Consider the following 12,495-nt stretch of genomic DNA (forward strand, 5'->3'; position numbering starts at 1 on the left):
ATTGAGGCAAGAAGGAGTGTACACGCAGGGTACAGAATCATCAACCCCGATACTGTGTTGGAAATATATTTTGCTATGGATGCTAAAAAATGGAGCCCTGAAGTCCACTCAGTGGAAAGTGTAACTACAAGACAAGCAACTGCTTTAGATGGGTGGGGCTGAAGGTTTTCCTTTTCCTGCCCACATTTGAAAGTAGCAGTGGCATAATATAGAAAACCCTGGCACAGGATGGGCATGCTTTGATCACTTCAGATGTAAAGAGGAATGGGCTGTTTGAAATCCCACCATGACAAGAACCTCTCCAAGAATTCCCAGGTATGTTGTTTGAGTTCGTGTTTTTCAGTTAGTTACTCAACAGAAGACCAGTGTAGCCAGTCCTCAAGGGAGCAGGCTGCTTGCACTTGGAATGTTTAGAAAGAAAGGGACCCAGGTCATGAACTTGCAAATGAGCTGTCTCTGTTCATACCCATTCATAGGCAGCTTGGCTGTTTGCTCCTGAGCTTGTTTGCTCCCTGGAAATGAAGGAGAGCACAGTTTATCATAGCTCTCAAGGGATGGCTGCAGGCTGGGCTCTGGGATTGGGTTCATGTTTATGTCACTGGCCCTGTACATCTGTGCCATTCAGGAGAATAGACAACCATAGATCATCTTCCTATGGATTTGGACTTATTTGTGGGGAAAAAGCTCCTTCCTCCTCCAGTTTCCTTTTAACAAAAACAGGAGACATTTAGAGTAAGAATCCACCTCACTTTCTGTCCCATCTTTCTTCTTTATACCAATAATTCTGCAAGTATCTACTTTTCTTTCAATAGTTTCTCAATTCTCCCAACACCCTGAAGTTGGTGGAACTTACAGCTTCTTTATACCACTGGACTGTGGGTTCTGGTTTGTGTTTCCTATCAATAATTCTCTTCCTTTCTGATTTTCCGAAAGTGACTTGTAGATTCAACCTGTGTTGGCAGAGACCACCATACAGGTGACAGGATGTGGGTGCTGATTTTTTCTAGTTGCAGACTCCAACTAGAAAACATGGCACTTGTAGACCTTGGGGTCTTTCTCTGTAAGTTGAAGGTTTGTACTTGGTTACTACAAAATTGATTATGGTTCCTGAGTCTCTATAAACCTATGTTATACATTTTAATCGATCATATTTCTTTCTAGGTTGACCGAGTTAGTATACAGTAGATTTCTGTGCCCATGTTTGGGTTCAGAGGCATGGAAGCCGAGGTTCAATTGATTTTTGAGTAGAAATGGCTATTATTTTTAGAAATAGTTTGCCAAGTACTCTAAAGTATCTCTTTTTTAAATATTTTTTGTTTTAATTAGTTATATATAACAGTAGAATGCATTTATGCACTTTGATATATCATACATACATGGTATATAATTTTTTTTTTTCTGAGTGTACATGTTGCAGAATCATATTGGTCATGCAGTCACATATACACATACAGTAATAATGTCTGTTTCATCCCCACATCCCCTCTCCTCCCACCCCCCATCACTTTCCTCTACCTAATCTAAGGTAACACTATTCTTCCCTAGTGCCACACCCCCCTCCTTACTGTGAATTAGCATCCACATATTAGAGAAAACATTCAGCCTTTGGTTTTGTGGGATTGGCTTATTTTGCTTAGCATGATATTCTCCAACTCCAACCATTTACTGGCAAATGCCATAATTTCACTCTTTTTTTAAAGTTGAATAATATTCCATTGAGTATATATACCACATTTTCTTTATCTATTCATCTATTGAGGGACACCTAGGTTGGTTCCATAGTCTAGCTATTGTGAGTTGAGCTGCTATAAACATTGGTGTGGCTGCATCACTATAGTATGCTGATTTTAAGTCCTTTGGGTAAAGTATCTCTTAATGTAACTTGATATAGATACTAGAAAAGTAGAAATCATTTTGATATTGTATCATTAACATCTAAAGATGACTGTCACTTCTTTTGGAATGGGAATCAGGCAAGAAGTTTCTGAAACTTACAATGTATGACTGATCCTCACCTGGAATTTGATTAAGGCAGAATTCTTTGTCATACCATTTTATATGCATAGATATGTGGGCTTAAATTTTAAGAAGGAAACAAGAAGGGATAGGGGTGTAGTTCAGTACTAGAGCACTTGCCTAGCATGAGTGAGGCCCTGGATTCAATCCCAACACCACAAAAAATATATTTTTTAAAGAAAAAAGAAAAAAGGTGGGTGGACAAGGTCACTTCCAAGCATTAATTTTCTAACCAATGACATAGAACTTCAAAGTTCAAATTCCATGTACAGAGGTAATGAGGGAAGTTTTGTTCTGAGTCTCTTCAATATTAATTGACACATATATTAATTATATCCAGTGTCTTAAGTTTTGACATATAAAACTAATTTTTAAACAAAAATTTTGAAAATAACATTTTAAATGAGGAAACTAAAAATTAAATTTAGATTGGTGTGTGTGGAATCTCTGGAACATCTCTCTGGGAACCCTTGTAGTCTTTGGAACATAGTTTTGAGAATCGTTGACTCACTGGGTCATAGTCATCCTGCTCTCAAAGTACTCTGTTTTTCCAGAATTTTCCTCATTTTATGCACACAGAAATCGAGATAAGGAGACCAGCATGGTGCCAATCAGTAAAACAAGCTGTAAATTAACGATTTCCAAGCTTTTGCTGTTGGGCAACTGCAGCTTCCCCTTTCTCCTGTCCTTTTCGTGATTGTCTTAGAATAAGAATGAAGCGAGAAGCCTCTGTGGAAGGTTCCCCTGCTGATCTTGGACAAGTTTCCCTTCTCCTTCCCTTCTTGGACATCCTTTTGTTCTCATAGGCTCACTGCCTTGCTCTTTCTAGAACTGTTTCTCTGGAGCTTCCGTCTCATTTTCTTCTTTTGATATGTATCCCTGTCAGGCTCCCTGTAGTTTAACCTTACCTATTCAAGGACACTATAATTTTCTCTGCCATGAGACAAAACCTTAGGGTCAAAGTCTGTTCAGAAGATTGTCTTGGAAGTCATTGCTCATCTGTATACCTTCCTCTCATTCCCTCTCCCTAGCTTTTCATCTAGCCAACACTTAATGAACATCACTGTGTACAAGGCATTGCCGTGGCTGGCATTTTTTATTTCGGGGACCTCAAAGAGCCATCGGGGAGATGAAGCAAGATTTTGCTATAAAACAGTGGGTAAGAAACTCTTTGGGAGGAGCAGGAATTGCCATGGATATTCCAATGAGGATGAGCTCTCACAGTCTAGGGAGACTGGGGAAACTTCATACAGAAGGCACGACGAAATTGTGAGATGGAAATATGAGTGGGATTTCCTAAGGTAAAACGGGTGAGCCTAACCCATTTAGAGTTTCTTGAATGTCGTAGCACAGAGTCAGGATAAAGTTAGGCCCCAGAACTACCATTTGAAGACAGATAAAGTAGTGCAGGTGGTTTGTGGTGAGGACAGAAGAGGTATGTAATGACTTAGAGCAGTGTGGTCCAAGGTAAGTATGGCATTGTCTTTAAGGGCTGTTGGACAAGACGAAATCTCTGTGGTTCCAGCTAGCATCACTTCTGAAGGAATGGGCGTCTCCACCTTCATCCATCCTCTTGAGAAGCAGGTCTTGGAGGAAGACCCATGGGGCTGCCATGGACTTTGGATGGTCACCTGAAGAACTTGCTTCATTTGTCTTATTCTCAGCCCATTAGAGTTGAACCCTTCCTCACAGTGTACTCTCCAGCCTGACAAGGTGGGCCAGCAGCCATCAGAGGAAGGCCTGGGAGATTGATCTGGAGGTTATAAGAGCAGCCAGGTCTAGTGAACTGGAGGCAGATGGCTCCATGTAATTTCCGTTTGTTGCCAGGCCTGTGGTCAGCCCTCAGGGATGGCACAGTCTGGTCTTGGCTGAGCTGTAAGGAATGAGGGAAGAGGCTGCAGTAGGCCCATGGAGCTCTTCTTCATACCCTTAACTTCATAGTGGAAGTTGTTTTTTTCCTAACGACTTTATTGAGATAGGATGCACATGTCATATCATGCTGCCATTGAACATGAGGAACTCAGTGGCATTTATTTATTTAGATACTGGGGAATTGAACCCAGACGTGCTTTACCATTGAGCCACATCCCCAACCCATTTCTTTTAAAATTTTGAGTCATTGTCTCACTAAGATGTTTAGTGCCTCACTTAGTTGCTAAGGCTGGCCTCAAACTTGTGATACTCCTGCTTCAGCATCCTGAGTTGCTGGGATTACAGGCGTGTGCCCTTACACCCAGCTCAGTGGCTTTTAATATATCTATAGAATTCTCTTCTATAAACAGTCAGTTTCAGAACATTGTTGTTACCCTGAAAAGAAACTCTGTATACCTAAGATGTCACTTCCCAATTCCTCTATTCTCTACCCTCTTCCTAGCCCTTAGCAAGCACTAGTGTACCTTTTGTCTCTCTGGATTTGTCTATTTTAGACATTTTATGTAAATGGAATCATATGTGATTTTCAATAACTGAGATGTTTTTTCACTTAGCATAATGTTCTCAAGGATCAGCCATATTTCATATAATCAGTTCTTCATTTCTTTTGAGGCCAAATAATATTCCAGTTTAGCCTAAAGCTAGTTTTGTTTATCCATTTCTCTGTTGATGGAGATTTGGGTTGTTTCTCTATTATGAATAATACTGCTATGATAATTGGTCAGTTTTTGTGTGGACCTAAGTTTTCATTTCTCTTGGGAGAATTCCTGGGAGCATATTGTTTGGATTACATGGTAGCTCCCTGTTTAAGTATTTGAGGAACCACAACATTTTTCCACAAGAGTTTCCAACACTGGCTGTACCATTTTACGTGTCACCAGCTGTGTGAGAATATTCCATTTTTCCACATCCTCACCAACACTTGTTCTTGCCTATATTGATTGATCTTGACCATCCAAATGGATGTAAAGCCATGTCTTATTATAATTTTGATTTCCCTTAATGGTTAATGATACCAAACATCTTTGTATGTTCTTTTTTTTTTCTTTTTCCAATTAGGAGAACTGACATATTTCCTTACCAAAGATCTTTGAACACATTTGAAAAGGCAGAAGCCAGATTTTGCTGTGTTGAGAAATGAGTGGGAAAGAAGAAATAAATGATACTCTTTTAGGAAACGGAATGGAGGGGATATGTATAGGGGAAGAAGTGGCATAAACTTCTGTCTTGAGGATTGATGAAATCATGGCTCTGGACTGTCATCCATCTGGTTGGCAACAGGGTCCTTCTAAGACTTACTATATAGTTCTTTATTCTGTCCCTTGGATTCACTTAGCTATAGGACCCAACTGCTAAGTTTTGAGGCAGGCACATTCTCAGCTTGAAAGACTACTTTTTGATTGCTGTTAGTCCAAGGCCTCTCCATTAATTATGTTCATTACTAATGATCATCATTAGTCCTTTTTTGGCACCAAGGCTCTCTGCAAAGATGGCTGTCCTGGATCCTCCTCATTATCTTCCTGTTACTGTGGGAGATAGGGGTATCTCCTGAATAATGCTTTTGAAAAGTCTTAAATTCTATCTCCTTAACAGGAACCATAGAGATGAATTCTAATGTGCATACTGATGGTTTCTGTTATTTCAGACTCTGCATTCCACTAGCGAAAAGATCATCCCTGGCAATTCTATAATCACTTAATACCTGGGCCCTCAAGTACTCTGAACTCTTTATAGCTAGGGATTTTCACAGCTGATTTGCATCTGTCTAAGCTAGAATAATTTCATGCAGGCTAGGTTTCTTGGCCATCTTCTTCTTACCCCTTGAATGCATCATCTTGGTAGATCTGACCCTCCCAAGGCAAAGGTTTAGTAGCCTTCCACCTTCTAACAGAGCACTTGTCCACTTCCTCTTCTTGGTCTTTCCATGGCTTAAATTGTGCAGACTTGAGCAGTCTCTCTGGTGGGTTCACTGAGGAAGTAGAGTGGGGCTTTCTGTCTGAAAGTTGACCCGTAATTCCTGTCAACAGTTGGGTCTGTGTGCTGAAATAATCAACGACAATAACCCACAAACTGTCCTCCTTGGTATAGCACCTCATTACTTGTCCTGGGGGACTAGTGAGTACAGGTTATCAAAAAGGAAGCACAGTCACTTCCTGAGGAAGTCAGAGCAGTGCCCAGTTAGTGGAGTGCTTTAACCGCTCTAGCTTCCTTAGGGCAGAAGTTCTGACGGGCTCCCTATCCAGTCAAAAGGGCCTGAGGGAAACAGGTACTCCATGTGTGTATATTGGTAGAACACATGGCAGAAAGAAAGAAAGGGAAGATGCTGTTCAGCTGGTCATTGTTGAGTAGGGCAGAATACAGTGCCATGGTGCCCCATGACAAGTTTGTTTAGTCAACAGATATTTTATTGTGCTTTGCCTTTCTCCTAGAAGGTATGCACAGATGGTCCCTGAATTGGAATAGTTTGACTTAGGATTTGTGGAACATTTTATTATCAAGTAGGATTTGCATTAGATGCTTTTTCCCAATTGGATGCTAATGTAATTGTTCCAAGTATAAATAAGATAAGCCAGATCAAACTGAGTTCACTAGGTTAGGTGTATTAAATACATTTTCAACTTAATAATTTCAATGTAGGGTGTGTTTGTTAGGATGTAACCCCAGCCTAAGTGGGGAAGCATCTGTGTGTTGTAGGGCTGGTGGGGGTGGGCGGGAGAGGCGCTCTCCCAAACAATGTCATGGTATCTCACTGTGTTAGCTTTGCATCACTGTGAAAAAACATCTGAGATGATCAACTTGTAAGGAGGAAAGACTTATTTTAGCTCACAGTGTAGGAGGTTTGAGTCCATGATTGGTTGGTCCTTCACTTTTTTCTCCTATAGAAAAACATCATGGCAAGCATGTGGCCAAGGAGGGCTCTTGGGTATTGGCTGGGGTCCCAATATCCCCTTCAAGGCCACACTCCCAATGACCCACTTCCTTTCACTAGATCCCTCTTACTAAAGGTTCTACCATCTCTCAATAGCACCACAGACTGGGGACCAGACCTTCAACATATGAACCTTTGGGGTGCATTGAAGTTCCAATCTATAGTACCCACTCAGAAACTGGTAAACAGTCCAAAGTAGCCAGACAAGTGTTTTAGATTTCAGACCAAGAAGGGAACACTGTAGGCTAGAGCAGTGGGGAACGTGGGCTGAGACAGGTGGGGCTTGGAGAGCAGGCTGGATTTGGATTGGCAGCATGACACAATGAAGCAAGATGGCCAGGGGGAAGGAGCAGCTTGAGGGAAGAGGAGGAACTGCCTGAAGGATGCATTGGGTTCATGGTGATGAGCAGAACAGCAGGTGTGTAGGGTATAGGAACTTACGTTTTAAAGTAGCTCAAGATGGGATTTGAGCCTAATCACACTAATCACATTGGCCTGATGATGGCGTTGCGCAGTGATGTAAGGCATGCACCTGGAATCTGACTGAAATTGAGCATGCATCAGGATCGCCCTGTGGGTTTGTTGATGCAAGGCTCTAGGCCTCCAGAGTTGCTGATTCAGTAGGTCTAGGGAAGGGCTGGAGAAGATGTATTTCTCCCTGGTGATGTAGTGATTGGTGAGTTCAGGGAATCACACTTTGAGAGCCTCTAGCCTAGAATTCAGAGGTTAACATACGTTTTCTGTTAAGGGCCAGAAGGCAAATATTTTAGACTTTGTGCTACATAGAGTCTCCACATATATTCTTCTTTGTTACTTTCCATATTCCAGTAAGCATGTACATACCATCCTGAGCCTTACTCAGATAAGCTTTTGGGGGAATGGGGAAGGGAGGGGCAGCTGGATGCAAGTTTACTGATCCCAGGCCTTTCTTAGGTTATCTCTCCTCTGCCACCTAGCTGATTGATTATTGCTAAGCAATCTCCTGAAATTTATTTTCTCATCTAATTTGTTTCTCATAAATGGGAGATGGTAATATTAATACTTCCTAGAACTTTTATGAGCATCCAACAAGCTAAGGTACAAAGCAGCATTTAACACAATATCTGGGATATAGTTAGAACTTATTTATTATTTAATGTTATTAGTAGAAGTACCTGTTGACAGGTGAGGGGAAGGCCTTAAGAGACAGACCAACAGAGATCCACTGAATTACACACTCTGTAATCTAATTGCTCTAAGATCCTGCTATCATTTCCTCTTAGGCTGCTTGCAAAGAAGATCCCTTTGACCCAAAACATTTGCACTCTGCAAATGGTTAGTCCCTTGAGGAGATCATTGCTTAGCCTCTCCCTGAGTGGCACTTTTGTCAACTGGCTGGTTCCTGAACCTAGGTCTCTAGCAGAAAAGGCAGATAAATTGGAATACTGGTAATCCCTTTGCAGTCTATGGTCAGGTCCCCCTTGCTGAGAAGCCCTGATTAAGAACTTTGGCTCATCATGTGCTGGTATCACATGGGATCGACCACCTTAGTTTATGAAACTCTGTCCTTTAACTTTCACTTTGCTACACGATGGGAGTGAAAGTGAGAACCACAGAAAAGCAGACAGCCTGGTACTTTGTGTTTCCTGTGTTTCACAGTGTACCAGTGAACAAATGAAAATCAGTTTTCGTTTAAGATAGCTAGAACTAAGGTGGGGGTGGAGCTCAGTGTTGGAGCACAGGCCTTGCATGCTGGGTTTCTGGGTTGGATCGAAAGCACTGCAAAAAAAAAAAAAAAATGCTGGCACAGAAAGATCAGTGGCTGTACCTCTGGGTCTCTCTGTGCTAAGAGAATTATCTCATCTTTAAACATTGATAATGGAAGCCAGGCATGGTTAAATAAGATGGGGGTTCTCTCTCACTTCCTTGTTGCCCACCCTTGAGAGGACATCCACTTTCTTGCTGACCTCTTCAGCTGCATGCACTAATCCTTGTCCAAAGCACATAATAATGACTTTGTGAGCTCAAGTTACAGACACACAAAGTACCCCATGGTATGACTCTATCCTCTGCTTAGGTTTTTGCTGACATGCAGTAAAATATCCTTCTATCTCTTCCCCACCTTGCAAAACAAGCTTCCTGTTTTGACCTTGGTCCAGACAGGAGCAGCCCCACTACACCTGTTAACTCACTCAGACACACTTCCCCGGCCGTGTTTGTACAGCTTCTTGTTGTCTCACCAGATTTCCCCTCTCAGCTTACACATGCCGAATCATAAATTAAGGTGCCGAACCAGCAAATAAAGAAAAAAAAGGAAGTTGACATTTGATGTTGAGCTATCTGAGTGAAATCATGACTTATGGCTTGACTTGCTATGCTTTACCACGGCCACTTTGCTAACTGTCGTCCTCCTTCACAGCAGAATGGAAGCAAGGAAAGGAAATCGGCTGACCCAGGAGCCCGAGTGAGACCCGCAGACTTGCAGACACAACCTACACCATGAACTTGAGTCCACCTTCTATGTGTTGAGAGCCAAGGGCAGGTGAAGTTGCCAGAGAGCAATGGCTCTTTTTACTCCCTGGAAGTTGTCCTCTCAGAAGCTGGGCTTTTTCCTGGTGACTTTTGGCTTCATTTGGGGTATGATGCTTCTGCATTTTACCATCCAACAGCGAACTCAGCCTGAAAGCAGCTCTGTGCTGCGGGAGCAAATCCTGGACCTCAGCAAAAGGTACATCAAGGCACTGGCAGAAGAAAACAGGAATGTGGTAGATGGGCCATACGCTGGTGTCATGACAGCTTATGGTAAGTGCTGTGCTGGGGGTGGCGGGAGTTTGGCCGGGAGCCAGTGAAAGAATCCTGGAGGCTCCTAGACTTGAACTTGCCATTGATTATTCACTACTATCGCTTCTTGGGCAATGAATCACATACACGGGGACACTTTTAGACAGGTAAAGCAATGCCTTTTGGGAGATGGCAAGCTCCTGTGCACACAGATACCTTCCCCCCGAGCGATGGTCAGTACAGGCAGCACTCTGGGTCATGTTTACAGCTGGATCCTCCTCCCTCAACACATTTCTGGACTGCATGATCTTAAATGGGAGTGTTTTCATGGAACGCTGAAAAACACTTATTATCTGTCCCTACACAAAACTTAATTAGGGATGGTGGGCATGAGGTGAGGTGGGGTGTGGAGGAGTGTTTGTTTTGAATGTCACCAAACTTAGAGCCAAATGTGTGTGTGTGTGTGTGTGTGTGTGTGTGTGTGTGTGTCTGGGCAATGTGCAGGATATGGGAGCTTATGTGAGGGCTAATAGCTAATAGCTTTTCTTTTTGCCCTTTTCAGATTTGACTGCTCTTGATTCTTGCTCTTATCTCACTTTGAGAGAAATCTTTTTGTACCTGTTGCTTATTTTTAGGCACCTCAGATACTTTTTGAGATAATATAGAGTAACACACACACACACACACACACACACACACACACACACACACATATATATATATATATATATATATATAAAACAAATATAGGATATCTTTTCTTTCAGTAAAATTTATGCTGAATTGTAGACAAAAAAAAAAAAATAAAGAAAGTAAGAGATCACACATCAGTGGACCTCTTCAGGCCATATCCACAATTAACACTTCAGTATATGTCTAAACACACACACACACACACACACACACACAATTAAAAAAAAATGAGGCTCCACTTTGAGAGCCCACACTGAAAAATTGGGTAGTTTCTCAGAGTAGTATAAGTAACACTAGAGGAAAAACAAAAAGAACAGACAGGTACCATTGGTGTTGCCAATGTGGATGATATAACAGGTGGCGATGCTGTTTCCAATTTTTTTTTTTTTTTTTGGTTTTTATGGTCCTTGTTCCACCTTTGGGAGGAAAGGAAAGTAACTGTAGCAATTTCCTCCTCCTGTTTATCTCAGTCTGTCAAACCTTTTACATGGGCAGGAAGAAGCCACGTAAGTGGTACACTTACAGACTTTCAATTTCACTGGTTGTCTTGACTTTTGTTTGTTTCTCGGGTGCTGCTAAACATCTCAGAGGGAAGGCTTTCTCTACACTATAAAGGACAATGATCTGGTCTTAGCTTTTCAGCCCTACAGAGAGATTATTCTTTCCAAAAAGTTACCAAAAAGAGCAAAGTAGTTTGTTAGAATTTCAACCACCTTGCATGCTTGCAATCATAGGAATTTGTTTCTCACAGAAGCTAAAGGAATTATTTATTCCAACCTGGTCCTTTTATAGGTGAATCTTCGTGAAGTTATTCATCTTGTTCTCAAAAACAGAAGAGAGTCAGATAGGCCTCATCAGCAAGTCTAACTCACATTGCTAGTGTTCTTTCATCAGATGAACCTGATATATCAAAGTGATCTTTGCAGCTGAGTTTCTGGAATTTAATTGGACTGAAGTGTGTTTGTGCTAGAGGTATTTGGGATCCCTGTGTGGTGAGATCCTGCTAATATAAGGCTTTCTCATCTGTTGTTATTGGGCCCTAGGGCTAGATGTGTCTTTATTGTGGGAGGTTGTTCATGCAAGATAAGATTTTAGCAATAGATGCCAGTAGCACCTCCCTGGTTTTAACAATAAAACATGGCTTCAGTGTGAGGGAATAATGGCTCCCCTCTCTGCTACTTTGGAGAATCACTGCTCCAAGAGTAGAAACAGCAAGCAGAATCTGACACCATCTTCTTACAGATATTCTCAAGCAGATAACTCTGTGTGTGTGTGTGTGTGTGTGTGTGTGTTGCTGGGGATTGAACCCAGGGCCTTGTGCATGTAAGGCAAGCACTCTACCAACTGTGCTATATCCCTAGCCCAGATAACTATTTTTTGTTATTTCAGTTTGGCTACCAAGTTTGACCTATGGACCAAATTCAGACTGCTGCTTATTTGTGCAAATAGAGTTTTATTGGAACATAGCCGCTAGCATTTGTTTATAACAAATTCAATATTAGAGAAACACAGTAATACCAATATTTATTTCACAAAACATCTTAAATATTCTGAATTCATCGTTCGGCAATCACCATAGGTCATTCTTAACATTCATCTGGTCGTGTTACTCATAGACCCAATGGTTTCCCAGGACTCTGGTGGTCTAAGGCAGAGTCAGCAACCTATGGCCTGTGGCCCAACTCCTCCTTGCTACCAGTTCTTATAAATAAAGTTTATTAGAATACAGCCATGCCCATTTGTTTATGTATTAGTTGCCACTGAGACTGCACAACCTAAAATATTGATTGTTGGATCCTTTATCAAAACGACTTGTCAGTCCCAACCTAGATAGTCTTTGGGTGAGTCTTCTTATCTTGTAGGATGTGTGTGTGTGTGTGTGTGTGTGTGTGTGTGTGTGTGTGTGTGTGTTTTCTAAGTGTTTCTCATCCCTGTGTGTGGTTGGATCCCCTTCATTAGGAGCACATCCAAAGCAGTGTTCCTCTGCCCTCTGGAAACACTGTTTCTGAGTGACAGGTCAAGAGTCATAGCAGTTATTACGGTGAGTTGGGGAGCTAGACAGTGTGGCTTTGCCACATCTTGTCTGCAGAGTCTGGGCTCTACAGGCACGAACTGCTGCTAAAGTGGGGCACCAGTACCTCTCTCACTGGGGACTGTGTTGCTTG

At 41.9% G+C, this 12,495-nt stretch overlaps 1 protein-coding gene across 2 annotated transcripts in view; it reads left to right on the plus strand.

Annotated features, from left to right (window-relative positions):
- Mgat5 (alpha-1,6-mannosylglycoprotein 6-beta-N-acetylglucosaminyltransferase) overlaps positions 1-12,495 on the plus strand; it is a 338,013-nt gene that overhangs the window by 125,773 nt on the left and 199,745 nt on the right. Inside the window, exons 1-2 of one of the 2 annotated variants that reach the window (XM_076866215.2) lie at positions 268-315; positions 9,276-9,658. In XM_076866215.2, coding sequence (XP_076722330.1) covers positions 9,418-9,658 — 241 coding nt within the window. In that variant the 5' untranslated portion in view covers positions 268-315; positions 9,276-9,417. Of the gene's footprint in view, positions 1-267; positions 316-9,275; positions 9,659-12,495 lie in introns of those variants that run through there. The other variant, XM_076866214.2, reaches the window with a different exon arrangement.

This window comes from Callospermophilus lateralis, chromosome 9 (assembly GCF_048772815.1).
Source record: "Callospermophilus lateralis isolate mCalLat2 chromosome 9, mCalLat2.hap1, whole genome shotgun sequence".
NCBI lineage: Eukaryota > Metazoa > Chordata > Mammalia > Rodentia > Sciuridae > Callospermophilus > Callospermophilus lateralis.